The following is a 19,602-nucleotide window of genomic DNA, read 5'->3' on the forward strand; positions in this document are numbered from 1 at the left end:
GACACAAAAACTCAATATACGCCCGTAAACTAACCAAATTTCTTATTATGCATGTCTGTATGTGTTGTAAAAAGCAAAAACGGATTGATTTTTAAATGTGAAGTTGTTACAAGTATTCGGACAAAATTTATACATCTCCATTGCTGAGTGGAAAATCTCATATCAAATAAAGATGAATTTTCCCGATCCGGTGTGGGAGAGCGAGCATTTTGTTATTAATTAATGAACTCAATCATCTATATGTATAGGCCTATAAATATAACACAAAGCGTGCACACACGTCCTGGTCTCAGCTTTACATCCACCTAACCTTTACTGTATCTAAATTTAATTTTCCAATGTGTAAGTCTAGGTTCACTAATTAGACAAGCTGGAATCGGAAAATGTTGAGTTCCGAGGTACATGTACGCCGCCATTATGATTCCCTTTGTCAAACTGAATTGGCCTCTCTCTTGAGTTGCATCTGTTAACGTAATCAATCTAGCATTTTCACTGCTGACAATCTTCCCGAACCACCACCACCCTATTTTAAAGAAAACATTGTGAAAATATCCATGAGAGAGAGAGAGAGAGAGAGAGAGAGAGAGAGAGAGAGAGAGAGAGAAACACATGTACAACAATACATTCATTGGAGTTATGTAGTTTTACTGCCGCTCAGCGTTTAATTCATCAAAACTGGTCAGAATTTCATCTAATATTGCACTGAACAAATGACTTTACATGCTCAATTTAAAAAACACTATCGTTGCATATTCAGTGAAAAAAGTACACCTGGGTGTGAAATAATGGCGTATAAAAAGTTTACGTAAATCTGTTAAATTAATCCCACACCAGCAGCTAGGTCGGCTATTCTATCGTTCAGTTCAAGAATAATATGATATACAGATTTATTTATTTTTAAATGTTTGATACACATTGAAAATTTTCGAGATTTGGTAAATCCTCGAGTCCTAATTCACAATCAGCCTCGGTTCCCGAGCTGGTCATTCACCTATGTTCCATTGAGAGCGGTTGAGATTTATCCAGTAGATTCAAGACGCAGATCTCATAGTTGACTGCATACCGTAATCAAAACGTCACTGCGCATGGCTAATTCGCCAGCCCGATCACTAGTATAAATAGTACCCAGGTTTCGTCATCTTTTTTCATATTGGTTGTTGAGTGTAGATGAAATCTAGAGTTCAGCAAATGAATTTGTGTGATAATTGCTGTTTAAAAAATATATTTATTATTTGGTATATCTGAAGATGGGTTCGTTAGACATAAACACCAAGAGATTGTCCATGGAGGGAAAACTGAAGAACGCTGATGGGTAAGTTTTTCTGATTTTTACAATTTTTCCCTTTTTTTAATTTGTAATTATTCTATCGTATTTCTATGTTGACTACACTTATAAACTTGTCACTGTGTAAAAATGGTTTATTCTGTGTGCAAATTCATCGTAAAGTCATATTTTGGAGAAATATGGAACATGTTTACTTCGACGAAAACAACATCTCCCGATGTTCATGCTAAGATTAGTAAACTATTTGAAATGAAACTCTATGTGATATCAGTGGATATCTGTAAACTGATAATGTATGAAAATGATCATACAACTATAACTTTTTATCTACTTTAGGAAAAAAGATAAAAATCGATATTTTTCGATAGTGTCCTGTTTGTTCCCGAAGCTACGAAGGCGTTGTCCTGATCGACCAATCAGAATGCTTCGTTAGAAAACGCCTTCTAGTATGGTGTGACTAGTTTTGAAAAAGTAGTCTCGCTATATAATGATCGAGCATGTGCTATTTACTGTAGTATTCTTTCAACATAGCAGCAAAAGTAGACGAATGACTACTACGTGACAAATTTTATCATCCTGTGCAGTCATTCATGAATTTGGAAATTTAAGTATTCATCCGCAAGGTGAATCATATGAAAGTTCCGATATCGGGTCAGCATTGTCATTTACTGCGCCGGTAGAGAAAGGGTTTGATGTGTGATGGACTTTATTTGACGGGATTTTAGAAGATTTCTTGATCATGTATGCGTTCACAAAAATAATTAGACAGTGCGGCCATTTCAGGTAGGCCTATATGATCGGGGGGTTTTCCCCCCTAGAATTGCTGTGCACTTTGGCGTATTTCAATTTTTAAAATAATCTAAATTTATGCAATATTTTTGTACAGGATACGTACTTCGTCGGTAGCAGAATTTCGTTAAAATGGGATTTTTCTATTAACAGGATGATTTCTCATATTTTACAAAGTAAGATACAAATTACAATATTGGCTTAACTAGAGTAATGTAACTTATTAATGCCGATTTGATGAATTCGTGCCACTGCCCACGCGACCTAAACAGCTGATCGCTGCCGACGTCATCTTCCCACGGTGACAGGCGTTGTGCATCGAACGGCTGTTCGATTGTTTCTTTTTGGGATAGTATTGTCATTTATTACGCTGTAGAACAGTAGAAATTGAAAGAAAGAAATAATTTATAGAATTAGAGGGTAATCTATCTAGATCTAGAACTAACGGAGACAATCTTAAATTAGCCGATAATTTCTCCGAATTCCGGATAAGTAGGTTTTGATGTCAAAACGATAAGTCTGTGATGTGAGACAAACTTATCATTAGAGTAGGTCATGGCATACTTTGCTGGACTGCTAGGCTGTGCGTGATCAAATCCCAGAAGTGTGTCACAGCAAAAGGACGAAAGACACCCCTCCCCAAGAAAGGGATAGATGATGATAGAAATGGACCCGTTCAAAACTTTTTATCCAGATGATAAAGACCTTCATTTTGATATTTTGCAGGCCCAGCTTTGCTGGTCGGATCGCTCAAGAAGCCCTGGGTAATGGTAGCTTCGTTCGACCCTATCAGAGCATCGCTTCGCAAGTTTTGTATGGTAGGTGGAGTGATCTGCCAAAGAAAGTTCAGCATTATGTGGAGGACAATGTGAAACTGTGTCAGCCGGACACCATCCACATCTGTGATGGCTCAGACCGCGAGAACCAGATGCTCCTGTATATCTTACAGAGGGACGGCATGATCAGACCTCTCCCAAAGATGGACAACTGGTGAGAAGACGGAACTTAGAATCGTGACTTGATTTGCTCACTGAGAATTTTGTCATTTAACTTTTCCAGTTTCCTATCACTGTTCAATCCATTAGGTTATTTATGATCTTTGTATCTTCTCAGTTGGTTGGCCAGAACAGATCCTAAAGATGTAGCCAGGGTGGAGAGCCGGACATTTATCTCCACGGAGAACATGAGGGATACCATCCCAGTCGTAAAGAACGGAACAGTGGGAACTCTGGGAAACTGGATGTCCCCCGATGATCTGGACTCTGAACTGAACATGAGATTCCCGGGTTGTATGAAAGGCAGGACTATGTTTGTGATCCCATTTAGCATGGGACCAGTGGGATCGGCGCTTTCCAAGATTGGCATTGAGCTCACAGACTCGGCGTATGTCGCAGCGAGCATGAGAATCATGACGAGAGTTGGTTCAAAGGTCCTGAAGACGATGGGAAACGGAGACTTTGTCAAGTGTCTACACTCCGTGGGAACACCGCTACCTGTTAAAGGTTTTTACATCTTCTGTAATAATACAACATGAAAATTAAAACAATGACAATAGTCTAAATGATCAATAAAATTATTTATGATGTGTGCATTTTCTTTCAGAACCTTTGAACAGTAATTGGCCTTGCAATCCCAAGGACACCATCATTGCCCACTTGCCTGAGAGGAATGAAATCTGTTCCTATGGTAGTGGCTATGGAGGAAATTCACTGCTGGGAAAGAAGTGTTTTGCCCTCCGACTGGGATCAATCCTGGGGAAAAGAGAGGGCTGGCTAGCAGAGCATATGTTGGTAAGTTGGAATTTAAACCTTTCTAACAGAGCGCATGTTGGTAAGTTAGATAATCTAACCGCCAGTGAAGAGGATATTTTTTATTTCTTGCACACCTCGATTCAAACTGCATACAGGTTTTTACCTTATGATGGGTGTCTCATTGTAGATCTTAGGAATTGAGAATTCTGAGGGAGAGAAAAAATACTTTGCAGCGGCTTTCCCAAGTGCTTGTGGGAAAACGAATTTGGCTATGATGAAGTCTGCCCTTCCTGAGTACAAGATAACCTGCGTGGGAGACGACATAGCCTGGATGAGGTTCGATAAGGATGGAAAACTCCGAGCCATTAACCCCGAAGCTGGATTCTTTGGAGTGGCTCCAGGTGAGGAAACAAGGATGGAAGAGTTATTCGCCATTGTAAATTTTGTTTGGATGATAAAATTCAAAGGAAAGGTAGTGTTATAAGCATCACTAACTTGATTTTTTTTACTTTTTCCAGGAACCTCGGTGAAGACCAATCCAATGGCTATGGATACCATTTCCAAAAACACCATCTTCACCAATGTGGCAGAGACATCGGATGGCGGTGTATATTGGGAGGGATTGGAGGGAGAACTCCCCCGATCTACAAAAATCAAGTCTTGGTTAGGCGTGGAGGACTGGCATCCTGAGCAGGGCAAACAGGCAGCCCACCCTAACTCGAGGTAAGAACATTCATGAATTAAATCATAGATAAATCAATTCTGATTTTGGTCACTGAATGTTTAAATAAAAAAAGCTCTATCGACTCGCAACATTTGGCAGATTTATAGACTTTTTGATTAGTTTATTGTTTTGTTTACCGTGCAGTCTGTGATCAATATTGAATTTTTTCTGTTAACAGATTTTGCACACCAGCTGCACAGTGTCCTATTATGGATGAGAAGTGGCAGGACCCAGAAGGAGTTCCGATTGAAGCCATCATTTTTGGTGGACGTCGACCTGAAGGTAGGTTTACTTAGCGCATTTGATTAAGACTCATCTTTTTCCTTGGTGATGTTAATGTGCTGGGGTTGTCTAATGTGTAGTGTCTGATTCTATTGGTATGTGTGTATTATTGTAGGAGTTCCACTGGTCTACGAAGCCTTTAACTGGCAGCATGGAGTGTATATTGGGGCCTCTATGAGGTCAGAAGCGACGGCAGCAGCGGAGCATACAGGTGAACTATGCTACTGTCATCCTAAAAGATTGAAGCTTCCCTTCTATTCTGTTACACTGAAATGTGTTCCATCACAGGAAACTAATTACTTCTTTGCTCTTTTCAGGGAAAGTGATTATGCACGATCCTTTTGCAATGCGTCCATTCTTTGGCTACAACTTTGGGCACTACTTAAAACACTGGTTAAGTTTTCAAGAGAAAGAAAACGTAGAATTGCCAAAGATTTACCATGTCAACTGGTTCAGAAAGGACAAAAATGGCAAATTTATATGGCCCGGTTTTGGGGAGAACTCCCGTGTCTTGGACTGGATCTTCAGACGCGTCAATGGCGAGGACTGTGTTGTACCGTCTGCCATCGGAAATCTTCCCAAAAAGGGATCCTTGAATCTGGATGGACTGAAGGATGATGTGGACATGGATGCCTTGTTCAGTATTCCAAAAGAGTATTGGCAGCAGGAAGTTAGGGACATTGGCAAATACTTTGACGAACAGGTTCATGAGGATCTACCTCCGGAGATCATGAAGGAGCTAAGGGGCCTGGAAGCCCGCGTCAACACCATGTGAATAAACAGTCCCTTCCGTTACTCTAATAAGAGGACTGTTGGGCACATGGTCTAATTCACAACATTTTTATAAGTGACATTATGTGATGAATGCATTTAATATATTTACTTACTGTGTAAGGAAAATAGATTTTAGTCATTTATTTTTTATTTTAGAGGGGATTTTAATTGCTTTTATGGCATAACGAACCATCATCATATTTTACGCATGTATGGTGGGTTTTTTTCTGGTACATGTATATTGTGATTTTAATGAAGATTTTTACAGAATGTAAATGTGTGTGTTTAATGTTCAGCAAGGGGGATAATGATACGTACTAGGTGCAATGAAGTGTAGCGGTGTCATCATTTTCTATGTAATGTCTACGACCTTTCCAATATTGATCTCAGGTATCAGTTTCTCAGCTGGTTGTGCATGATGTCAGTTCTCATAGACAGGTACAGTTAAACTTTAGTATCTCGAACATCGATATCTCAAATGTCATGGATATGTTGAAGTGAGTTGGAAGTCCCAACTACATTTTCTTTATGTATTTTAACCCTGATATCGCGAACCTTCAGATATCTCGGGAATTTTTCTCTGCCCTATCGAGTTTTGAGATAACGAGGTTTGACTGTAGTAAGTCTGATGGCAAATGAGTGACTGTATAGTAAGTCTGATGCCAGGTTATTTCATAGGTTCTATATTCAAACATCTTCATAATCATGATAATAACTCATTCTTTTAAATCATTCCTACAATCATTTACAAGAATGTCCATACAACCAGAGACTGTAAAGCTGTGCTTTGTAATGATATATATAAGTATGCACATAGAATTAATTGTACGACTGTGATAAATTCATTGCCATTATGTTGAAATAATTTGCAAGTTGCATTAATACACGGGATGCAAGATAAGGAAATCATTATTGTTACAATATTTCACTGCCTGTGACATAATATGTATGCATATTTCTTGTCAAACAGATCTTAATCTTGTTTTAGCAATATTTTGACTGGCAGATTTACTTTGCCCAAGAGAGGGACTACATTTTAAAGGAAATACAATTTTTTAAAGAATGAAGTAATGTGTTGTCTTTTGTGATTAGCTTATCAGAGCACCGGGTGTTGGGAGAGACATGAAAATTATGGATTTATGTATGATATTATGTTGGGGAAATATTTCTGCATGGTTTAGAGAACTGAAATTTCTGATCATCTAGTATTGAGGGAATATATCCTGCGGATGTTTAATTCTTTAGTGTCAAGGGGATGTGTCTTGTGTATGTTGTGAATTCTTCACCGGAATATACAAAGACCCAACCAAAACAGGGGAGGTAGGGGGACTAGCAACATGCAGGAAATACGAAACTGACCTACATGTAGATATAAACAGAAAATACAAAACTGACCTACATGTAGATGTAAACAGAAAATACAAAACTGACCTACATCTAGATATAAATAGAAAATACAAAACGGACCTCAATCTAGATGTAAATAGAAAATAGGGTAGCTGTCCCTGATTTAAGGAGGTATGCTACACCAGAGAAATTTGGTATGAATGAAAAATGGACAATATTTTGAAATTGAAAGCTTTCATGTGTACTTTATTTAGACAAAACATGCAGTTTTAGTAGAAAACAATCTGGAAAAAAAAATTTAAAACCACTACTGGACTCTAACCCCAATCTACAGTTCAGCAGTCGACATACTAACCTACTCAGCTAGGCAATGTTTTTTTTTCTCAAACGAAAAGACAAATATTGCTGATATTTATATTATCATCCATGTCTTAAAAGGAAGACGGCCATCATGACGATGTAGAGTACCTCCTTAAAGGACTTAATTCTTATTCAAAAGCAAAACAAGAGACTATGAACAAAAGTTTGGCAGTGATTTTCAAACTTTAGAATTGTAATACCGTAAACACCTTTCAATACAATATTTTAATTTTATATGACGTAACATTCCATACAATGTTGAAAGCAAGAAAATATTAATTGTTTACTATACAATAAAGTATCCTACTTTACTACTCTGATTTAATCTATTGCAGATTCTTCTGTATATAGGAGAGAGTATTTTTCCACACATAATAAAAACATGTAGTATAGTTTCTACTCCATTATTGCAAACATGTAACCGTGTGGTATTTAATGCAGACACAACACAGTTGATTTTTTCGTTAGGTTCTATATTTGTGATCTTGAAGATGAATATAATATATATATATACACCCTACAAAACATATAACAACATATCAATTACAGTATCAACATAAATAAATTATCACATTGTTATGATAAAATCTAGATAACTTACATTTATCATAGGTAATAAAATAATTTCATCACATTGAATTAATCTGCAGTATGTAATAGAATAACTTCTATTTTACTCCAGCAAAATAGATTGAATATAATAAATCTCAATTATGAATATATATACAATGCTAATATACAATATCATAAGCAATAATTACAATAGTTACCGAATTGTGGATTCAGGCAAAAGAAAGAATTGGAACCATGTCCATGGTGTATTTACAACACATCAGACCTGTATATAGTAATACACACATTCACTTTTGTAAACATATATAATAATGTCTTACATCAAGGCTGATATTATCATATCTACCGATACATAGCATTAATTCTATATCAGTGTAATTTACTATTGATACATTTATATTTGATCACTACTCTCTTGTATAACTATAACTCATCATTTTCATACTTCCATTCATACTCTAGAATTGTTAATGGAAATTATTAAAGAAAGAACTTACTTTCAAGGTCTTCAATAGATTGTCCGATTTCCTTCAATTCTTAAATAATGGCAATTATGTAGCACTGGCAATCTCTCTGACTGCTAACTTCAAAGTGATTTAAATTTACAGAATAAAACTCTCAAGAACTTTGACCTTCAAGACCTTCCAATAAAATTCCAGGAATACTTACAGTGACCAATCAAAGACTACTGACCTCTAAAATAGTCCTCTGCCTATACTTGTCTTGAATGAATAAAACACTAAAGACAACTCTTATTCTAAAGAAAGATAACTCTGGTTATACTTCAGTAATAGAAACATGCAGTGCTGGTTAGTAATATGTACATGTATTTTATATAAGTAAAAAATTTGTATTATTATTTACAAGTATTTAATTGGTATATCAATACTTAATTTTAGATTATTTTAAGTTTAAAAACACTTCAAAATAATACATTATCACAAACATTACAACAGTCAGTAGTTTCGATGTCTATAAAGACATATTGGTTTGCACCTGTTGGTTGATATTGTGGTCGGTTGATTGGTCAGTAAAACAAGTCCTGTCTGCTCACTATCTTAAGAACCCTTTGCTTGACAAACATCAAACATTTTATAATAGTTTATCTTAAGAACCCTTTGTTGACAAACATCAAACATTTTATAATAGTTTTTCTTAAGAACCCTTTGCTTAACAAACATCAAACATTTTATAATAGTTTTTCTTAAGAACCCTTTGTTGACAAACATCAAACATTTTATAATAGTTTTTCCTAAAGAGTAGATACATGTGTTCACAAATTGATTCTGAGACTTGGGTCAACCATTTTAGAAACTTGCTCTCTAATACTGATAACACATTTCAGAATAGACTTAATGAGCTAGAACATATTCTACAGGGAAAAGAAAGGAAAGCCATGATATTTTGATGAACTTGATTTTGAAATTAAAGAAATAATAAATGCACTTTCGAACCTTAAGTTAGGTAAAGCAGTTGGGTCCGATCTAATTTCAAATGAAATACTTTAGAAAATGTAGTCAAAATTACTTCATCCCATGTCTGAGAAAGCTATTCAATACCTGTTTTGAAAATGGGTTTACCCAAAGATATGGTCTGATCGCTATATCTCTCCAATTTATACAGTCGAGGACGCCAATGACCCAGGAAACTATAGAGGCATAACTATAACAAGCTGCATTGGTAAATTATTCAATGCTATATACTTATAACAGATTAGATTTGTGCTTACGGAATACTAATTTAATTCAACATTCCCAAATAGGATTTACAAAACATGTACAAACTGCTGATCATGTCTTTATCTTAAAAACCTTGATAGATGAATATTGTAATATCAAAGAAGCTAGGCTTTATACATGTTTCATTGACTTTCGTAAGGCTTTTGATAGTGTAATACACACTGGTTTGAAACTGTTGAATATTGGCAGTTATTTTTGCAACATTATCAAGGATATGTACAGGAATTCTAAAGCGTGTGTTAGAATCGGAGATAGTCTTACTGATCCATTTTTGATTAACCTTGGTGTAAGACAGGGGGACAATTTAAGTCCCTCTCTGTTCAAAATCTTCATCAATGATTTTCCATTATATCTCGAAAAATGTATAGGTATTGTATCACTTCAAAATGAAAATTTAAATTGTTTAATGTATGCAGACGATATAGTAATAATGTCAACATCAGCAGAGGGTTTACAACAGAGAATAAATATTTCAGAAACATACCCTGTAGTGTAATGATTGGTGTTTGAATCTTAATGTTAAGAAAACAAAAGTTATTGTCTTTAGCAAGGCTGGAAGAATACTGGAGTGAAAATTTTTACATTTCAGAATAAACACATTGAATGTACACCTTATTGTTAAAAATTTGGGTACCTTTTTTCCGCATCTGGCAGTTTTAGTACCGCTAAATCTGAACTATATAACACAGCCCTCAAAGAATTTTATAATTTGAAAAAAGATTTATTTTTTTTTATGTTTAGCATCAGGAATTAAAACAAGTATTCATCTCTTTGACCACACAATGAAAACAATTTCATTATATAATTCTGAAATATGGGGTGATCAGAATTGGGGAGATTCCCTCTACATTATGATATTTTGAAATCAATCATTTGTTATTGGTACAGGCTTGAAAACCTAAATGAATTCAAACTACTAAAGGATGTTTATCTATGTAGAAAATCTTTACATTTCAACAACAAACTGACATGGTACTCACTAGTAGAAAAAGCTTTAGAATATGTTAAAATTGGATATCCGTTAAGAGATTTTAGTCAGTATAGATTTAAGAAAATTGTAAAGAAATTACTCTGTGATAAACACATTGAAACCTGGTACAATAATCGAAATAAATTAATTGATGGGAAACTGTGAACTTATTTCAAACTTAATGAGTTTTTTGATTTTGAGAATTATCTTTATAAAATTAAAAATTTTGATATTAGAAGATCTATTTAAATTGTAAGTTACGGATATCAGCTCATACATTAATGGTTGAAGTTGGTAGATATTCTGGTATTACTAGGAATGCACGAATATGTAACAAATGCAACTCCGGTTCATTCGGTGATGATTCATTTTTTGATCAAATGTGAAGTTTGTTGATGAAAGAAAATCTTTTTGTGGTGCTATAGAAAAAACAGTTAAAAGTTTACTAAACTCAATGATGAACAAAAATTCATTTAGATATTATGTTCTAATGAGCCATCTATTCTAAATATAACTGGAAAATTTATTTTGAACAATATATGACACTCTATTTGCATGTAACTATGTGTTATGTAATCACTTCTTTCTTTACTTGTATATGTATATGTACAGTATTTATATATATGTTCATGCTGCCCCTTGATTGGAAATTTTTTTTAAAAAAAGTTCTATGTACTCATAATGTTGATTTTGAGTTAAAAGATTCAGAGTCAAACTGCCCAGAGGTGGGATCAGGTGCCCAGGGGGGTTAAGCATCCCCTGTCGACCGGTCACACCCGCCGCAAGCCCTATATCCTGATCAGGTAAACGGAGTTATCCGTAGTCAAAATCAGTGTGCCAAGAACGGCCTAACTATCAGTATGAAATATGTCAGACAGCATTTGACCCAATGATAGGTTGCATTGACGAACTAGATCGTTATAACGACCATAGAATTTGCGAAATGCTTACTTCAATCGAGACTGTAGAAACCTCTGTACCATCAACTTGTTTGTCAGTAGCTTACCTCGATTTACAAAATGACTATACGCAGAACAAGCTCATATCGAATCAGTTGAGAGATATAAACACCATATACAGGTGATAATGGAATATCTTGTATCCATCTATATGTTATCTCTATCTCTATCTGTCTATAGCTATCTCTCGATCTAAACATCTGTCTCTATCTACCTACCTACCTACCTATCTGTCTGTCTATCTATCTATCTATCTACATGTATCTATCTATCTATCTATCGATCTATCTATCGTTCTATCTGTCTATCTATCTATCTATCTACATGTATCTATCTATCTATCTATCGATCTATCTATCTACCTCTCTCTCTCTCTATCTATCTATCTACCTACCACCTACCTACCTATCTATCTGTCTATCTTTCTACATGTCTATCTATATATCTATCTATCTCTCCCTCTATCTATCCATCTACCTACCTATCGATCTACCTACCGTAAATCTGGTTATTTTTGCTGTCGATTAATTTTTAGCAATTTTGCGAGTCAGTTGGATTCGCAAAAATATTTTTCTCAAAAATAATGTTTCACACGTTTTCATTAATGTTTTTGCATAAATTCGCAAAAATAAGAAACACAAAAATAAATATACATGTATAGGCTTTTTACTCAGATTCGCAAAAATAAATCGACACAAAAATATCCAGATTTACGGTACCTATCTATCTATCTATCTATATATATATATATATATATATATATATATATATATATACACCCCGGATTTCATTATAAGGAAATTGATGATATAACAAATATCGTCCTCGTGAGCAGAACACAGGAGTGTTTATTTTGATTAACTCATCCACGTGTTGAAGTCACCAAGAACCTGCGATAGAATAGGACATGGTTTCGTTATTTCTACAAGTAAAGTTGGGTATTTTCCCAAGCAAAGTAAGATGTAATGGGTGACCCCCTCCAAATTTCTCACTTTTTATTTGTAGTAAAAATATAAGCTTGATTTGATGAGTTGAAGCCATAGACGAAAGACGAATCCCCCACCCCCTCCCCCTCCCCCACGATTTAAGATTTAAGACAATAATCAATCCCTCAGATTGCCCCCCCCCCCCTCACAAGAAAAAGCCCTCCACGATTCTACGTGTCTGCATTATCCATTCAATTTGAAGGAAAACAAATACATATAGATGTAAATATTAAACCCCGGTACATGTGAGATAAAAACAAATACATGTAGATGTAAATATAAAACTCCGGTACATCTGAGATAAAAACAAATACATATAGGTGTAAATATTAAACCCGGTACATCTAAGATAAAAACAAATACATATAGATGTAAATATAATACTCCGGTACATCTGAGATAAAAACAAATACATATAGATGTAAATATAAAACTCCTGTACATCTGAGATAAAAACAAATACATATAGATGTAAATATAAAACCCGGTACATGTGAGATAAAAACAAATACATATAGATGTAAATATTAAATCCCGGTACATGTGAGATAAAAACAAATACATGTAGATGTAAATATAAAACTCCTGTACATCTGAGATAAAAACAAATACATATAGGTGTAAATATTAAACCCGGTACATCTAAGATAAAAACAAATACCTATAGATGTAAATATAATACTCCGGTACATCTGAGATAAAAACAAATACATATAGATGTAAATATAAAACCCGGTACATGTGAGATAAAAACAAATACATATAGATGTAAATATAAAACCCGGTACATGTGAGATAAAAACAAATACATATAGATGTAAATATTAAATCCCGGTACATGTGAGATAAAAACAAATACATGTAGATGTAAATATAAAACTCCTGTACATCTGAGATAAAAACAAATACATATAGGTGTAAATATTAAACCCGGTACATCTAAGATAAAAACAAATACATATAGATGTAAATATAATACTCCGGTACATCTGAGATAAAAACAAATACATATAGATGTAAATATAAAACCCGGTACATGTGAAATAAAAACAAATACATATAGATGTAAATATAAAACCCGGTACATCTGGGATGAACAACATTTTTATTTGTCTAGGTATATTTACAAAGATCAAAACTACAGTGCATGTATGTTGTGTGATTTTCTCGATTTTATAAATACACATAACTCATGCAGGATATCCTCGTCCCCATTAACCAAATTATATGAACTAAACAACTCATAAAGAAACCATTTAGTTTATCATACTTAGTACAATTTTCTCTTGAATGCATGATGTTAATGTACTTTTTTCATTTTGAAATGCACCACATTTGAGAAGAAAACGAAACTGGTCGATCTGCAATTTCATTCCTGAAGCACTGAGACATAGGATTACCTAGATATCGACCCTTTTCAATCTTTATTTTTAAATTTAAATGAATTTGCTGATAAACAAAGCCTTCTAATGTGTACAAAACTTCAGATTTTAACTTATAGATAGGTGGTTTTCATGACAGGTCGAAATTGTTCTTTAAAAAGTTTGCCATTAGCATGTAATATGATATTGTCTTTTCTTCTCCGTACAAAATATCACTACCAATACTAGTTTATACGTCTTAAAAATATAATAAAAAAATCACAGGGGTTTCTCACCCCACCCCCACTCCCCTGCAATCCATTACAATCTGACAAAGTATGTATATATTATCTAATAATGGGAATGTTGACCCGATTTTAACTTACAATACAATATTATGCACATAAAGCATTACATAAATTATACGGGGGGGGGGGGGGTTAGTTGAAAATTGATATTTCATATTACATGTATTACGTGTTACATATAGCAAGGAGAAAATTAGCGTGACACACTACAACTCAATCAATGAAATCCTTCAAAGCAAGTCAAAAACTGAAATATTACACAATATAGAAAAAATGTACACATCATACAGATGAACAATTTACAATACAAATGGAAAATACACAATACAAATGGAAAATACACAATACAAGTGGAAAATACACAATACAAATGAACAATTTACAATACAAATGGAAAATACACAATACAAATGGAAAATACACAATACAAATGGAAAACGTGTACAATGGGGAAAAAACACAATCTAAATGAAATATTTATAATACAAAGAGAACATCATATAATCCGCATGGAAAAGATCAAATATTAAGTTAAGCAACATCTGAAATGACATATCATTACAAGGTAATAAAAGAAAGATAACTCTTTAGTTTGTCCTGGTTCTCAGACCCCTTACAAACATACATTGCTGGATCTAGTAAGTGCTCTACCAGGCCCGTATCTTTGCTCCTCACGATAATATTAACAGTTGTGAAGGAGAAACTTCAAACGTATTGTGTGACTACATCTACCAGAAGTGGTGTTAATTAAATGTGGATTCTAAAAATTTCTAAAGAACTTTTAGTAAACTTGAAATCGCAAAACTTCTCCAAAATCAATATCATTTTCCACACTTTTCACGACCACTCCTCACGATAAATTAAAGACTAGACTCTTTGACATCATAGACAGTTGCTTCTTCAATAAAAATGGAAAACGGAAATATTCATATCTAGTGATCAGTCATCCAAAACATACTTTGTAAACGTCACTCTGATTCCACACTCAAGTACTCTGAAGTAATTTAAAAATAAAAAATATGCTAGAGTTCCTTGTTGACAATATGTTCGTGGTCTTTGGTGATCAGGTCTTCCAACAGTCTATTGGAATTTCCATAGGCACGAATTGTGCTCCTTTGTTAGCTGACCTGTTTTTATATTCATATGAAGCAGAATTTATTCAAAAGCTACGCGAGAAGAGAAAATCTCTTGCTGTGGCCTTCAATTCGACATTTAAATATATCGACGATGTTTTGTCTGTCAACAATATTAACTTTTATTCATATGTCGATTCGATATATCCCTGTGAGCTCGGAATAAAAGACACCACAGAGTCGTCCACTTCTGCTTCATACTTAGATATTTTATTGAAAGTAGACATTAACGGCTAACTGACAACTCAACTACAATTGAAAGTAGATATTAACGGCAAATTAACAACTCAATTTTAAGACAAACGAGATGATTTTAGCTTCTCCATCGTCAACTTCCCATATTTATGTAGCAATATTCCATTATCACCTGGATATGGTGTTTACACCTCTCAACTGATTCGATATGCAAGAGCTTGTTCTGCGCGCCATGGTCAGTTTTTTAAATCGAGGCGATCTGCTAACAAGCAAGTTGATGGTGCATGGGTTTCAACAGTCTCAATTAAAGTAAGCATTTCGCAAATTCTGTGGTCGTTACAACGATATTGTTTGCCAATAAAACCTATGATTGGGTCTAATGCTGTCTGACGTTGTTAGGCCGTTGTTGGCCGTTCTTGGCACACTGATTTTTGACTGCGGATAATTCCGTTATCCTTATAAGGATATAGGGCTCACGACGGGGGTGGCCGGTCGAAAGGGGATGCTTACTCCTCCTAGGCACCTGATCCCACCTCTGGTGTGTCCAGGGGTCCGTGTTTGCCCAGCTATCTATTTTGTATTGCTTATAGTAGTTATTAGATTGATCACTGTTCGTTATCTTCACCTTTCATATGGATTGTTGCTACATGTACATTTGATAATGGTGAGAGTTGTAATTTGATAATGGTGAGGGTTGGTGTCGGTATAATGAGTCTTATAACAATTCTATCTATATAGGTTCCACACCTCCAGTTTACAATCCTTGGAATTAGAGATGAGGCCTCCGCAATAAACACCTGTCGGTCTGACAATTTTTGAGAAGTTGACGATCCATGGAGAAACTGCAATCATCCCGCTTGTCATACAGTCAACGTCTATACATGTTGCTCTAGTATGAATGAGACTGATTGAAGTAAGTCTATCCTATGTATACAAATTTGTACTGGTTACTTAAGATATTGAATACGCGTGCAAGAGAGAGAGAGAGAGAGAGAGAGAGAGAGAGAGAGTTATATGTACTAATCCGATACCTGTATGCTACTAAATAGGTAAAAACAAATGACGCATACACTTAAGATATCTGTCTTACACTAGATAGTGGTTTGTTAACAATATGATTGTTAATTTGAAATTTATCATATATAAAATGTAACAAGTCAACCATGCAATCGGCATAAAGGCGACCACGGCCTCCATAGAAATGGTATTGAAATCGCACGTTATTGAAAAGTACGTACGGATGAAAATAATCAATAGCTAAAATTTCAACAACAAATTATTTCGAGCAATATGCAAAGTATTACGACCCCCTCCCTTTTTCGCTATAGATTGTGAGTAAAACTTCAGATATGCCACCCAAATTGGCTGAGTACTTTCGCTAATACTTGACTTTCATATCCCCCCTTCGGAAATCCTGGATTCGCCACTAAGTCCTGTGCGTGTTTCTCCTAGCGTAAAGTGTAGTGCACGTATCAGTTTTATCTCATTCTATTTTATTTCTCGCAGAAATTTAGGCCTATGTGTTCGGCGCTAATGGCCTTTGAGCAGGGAGGGATCTTTATCGTGCCACACCTGCTGTGACACGGCATCTCGGTTTCTGCGGTCTCATCCGAAGGATCGCCCAATTTAGTCGCCTCTTACGACAAGAAAGGGGTACAATTTTTGCGTTAAAAACGAGAATTTTCAACTTTATATAAGTGTTTTTTTCGCAAAGTTCATACATTCAACTATGCAAGAGAATTTGAGAAAGCTCTGGGGAAAATGCGGAAAACTAGCTGTCATTCCAAGAAATTCCTAGCAAAATCTCCGGTGTAGAAAAACCGTTATAAATCAGTGACCGCAATTAAGAGACTATTAATGTCATGTGATATGGTCCTATTGAAGCCAACGAATTCAGACCGGACAGGATTTCTTGGCATGTGTATCAAAGATAAAAACCCAGTTATCTCGTGTTCGAGAGTTGGTGGGTTCCAGCCTCCTTTTACTTTCGTTGTAACAAATCTAAAACTGATAATCGATGTTCCACAATAACCGAGTTCCCACGTCGCCGAGGTCTTGTCACGATATATATAAGGACACCCCCCATCCACCCACCCCTAGAGATCCAAATTTGTGATCTTTCACTAGTACAGCTGGTGACGTTAGAATTCTCTTAGAGACGTAAAACAGACAAAAACAATCCCCCCCCATAAAAATATCAAAGGCCTGAAGGGCCTGAGAGTCGACTCACACTTCATTGTCAACAGGAATAGGTAATCTTGAAGGAGCAAAGTAGTAGTAATGAAGGATGACGAACATCGTGTGTGTGAGTTCGCATATGCACGCTTCTTTTAGCAGGATTTAAAGTTACTAAATTTGACTAAGTCTTGACCACGCTATTTAAATTACATGTACATATCAAACATGGATATTAAGAGTCATTGCTAACTGATGATTGTGCTAAACAATCCATGATGTACAAATCATTATATAGTCATATAGTACTTTATATCACTACAGAAAACCCTCAAATAAGCACCACAGTGGTTGTAAGAAGATACCATCCAACAAAAAAGTATAGCAAATCAATTCCTTGAGCTTAAATTTTAGTCAAGGTTACAATGACTACGCTGTTGACATCTGTGAGAAACATCGCTGTTTTTATTGTACTGACTCTCAGTGCATATTTTGAGAGTTTATTCATCAACTACTCATAAAATGCTACCATTAAAACAATAAAGAAAACAAGAAATGTTTGTCAAACATTACAATGCCCCCCACCCCAACGTGGTGCAGAATTGGAAAGGGTTTTACATATGCATCATTTAATTGATAATAGTACCAAACCAATTTAAGTCAAGATGTTGAGTGGACAATATCTTCCTATGTCCAGAATGGACTGACCCTTGGCCTTTGACCATGTGACCTAAGATAAATAGGAGTCATTTACTCTATAGGATGTACCAGTGTACCAAGTTTGGTGTCAATGAAGCTACTGATTCTTGAAATATAGGAGACAATATATTACGATGTCCAGTTTGACCCTTGATTTTTAATCAGATGACCTCAAAATCAATAGGGGTCATCTACTCATTAGGATTCACCAGTGTACCAAGTTTAATGTCTGTCAGGCAAAGGGTCCTGAAGATATTAAACGGACAGTATATTCCTATGTCCAGAGTGGACTGTCTCTTCGCCTTTTGACCTAAAAATCAATAGTGGTCCTCTTCTACTCATAAGCAACCAACATTTGAAATATCATAACGATTAATTGAATGGTTTCCAAGATATTGAGCGAACATGTGGTCTGCCGACCGACAAGTGCAAAGCAATCCACCCCCTCCCCCTTTCTTCTTTGAAAGGGGCATAAGTAATTGTTTACATAATCTCATATACAGTCACATGAATTTAGAAATATGGTTTAAATGGGTTTCCGTACTTCGGAAAAACGTAAAGACCGACTATTGCAATGAAATTATCGGGCTTCCATAATTCTAGACAAAATTACAATCGGAATAATGCATTCTGCTTATTAATTTACACTCGTATTTAGCCAAATATAATACGCACTTTTTATTATTTTTTTTATGAGAAGGGACACATACTACATACCACTAAAGGTTTTTGATTCATTTGGTTTTAGTCAATGCAATGTGCACTTAATTTTTCGCCGCGTTGTTTACCTATCTAAAAGCGTAAAATTGTTTGGTTTTTTTAAAATTATCTTACACCCTGAAACTAATTATTATGAAACCGCCAATTAAAAGTTTTAAAACTGCCATGATAGTATGATACCATGACTAGCACATGTTTTGTGTACACGTCCTTCGTCACTTCATGTTGTCAGATTTGTGCATGTTGCGCGTTTTCACGGGTCTGGGAATATGCGATTACTTCTGAGTTTTAACTTTCCTTTTGCAATAAACAACTTACCCATTTAAATGCAGCGAAATTTCAGAGGGTTGTGTTTGAATTCTTCATTTAATACCAATTACTGGCTTTGATTATTGATATGTTTATAATTACCGAGGGGCGTCGTTATACCGCACCTTGGTACGTCATTTTACACACAGGCAATTGCATCACT

At 35.2% G+C, this 19,602-nt stretch overlaps 1 protein-coding gene across 2 annotated transcripts; it reads left to right on the plus strand.

The window, feature by feature from the left end:
• The first annotated feature begins 629 nt into the window (after positions 1–629).
• Positions 630–6,672, plus strand: LOC125664347 (phosphoenolpyruvate carboxykinase, cytosolic [GTP]-like). 2 transcript variants are annotated; one of them, XM_048897061.2, is made up of 9 exons: positions 630–1,312; positions 2,801–3,064; positions 3,188–3,576; positions 3,677–3,864; positions 4,013–4,226; positions 4,344–4,548; positions 4,728–4,831; positions 4,947–5,042; positions 5,149–6,672. In XM_048897061.2, exons 1-9 carry the CDS (start codon positions 1,248–1,250, stop codon positions 5,604–5,606), a joined length of 1,983 nt encoding a protein of 660 aa, XP_048753018.2. In that variant the 5' UTR covers positions 630–1,247; the 3' UTR covers positions 5,607–6,672. The 2 variants fall into 2 exon arrangements, with proteins under 2 accessions (XP_048753018.2, XP_048753019.2); XM_048897062.2 differs by having other exon boundaries at positions 1,288–2,068.
• Positions 6,673–19,602: the final 12,930 nt, after the last annotated feature.

This window comes from Ostrea edulis, chromosome 1 (assembly GCF_947568905.1).
Source record: "Ostrea edulis chromosome 1, xbOstEdul1.1, whole genome shotgun sequence".
Lineage (NCBI taxonomy): Eukaryota > Metazoa > Mollusca > Bivalvia > Ostreida > Ostreidae > Ostrea > Ostrea edulis.

Excerpts from the sequence above, each read along its gene's own strand:
- LOC125664347 (XM_048897061.2), top strand. The coding sequence starts at position 1,248 with ATGGGTTCGTTAGACATAAACACCAAGAGATTGTCCATGGAGGGAAAA. Across the intron at positions 3,865-4,012 it reads GGCTAGCAGAGCATATGTTG|ATCTTAGGAATTGAGAATTC; the intron begins GTAAGTTGGAAT and ends GTCTCATTGTAG. Across the intron at positions 4,549-4,727 it reads GCAGCCCACCCTAACTCGAG|ATTTTGCACACCAGCTGCAC; the intron begins GTAAGAACATTC and ends TTCTGTTAACAG.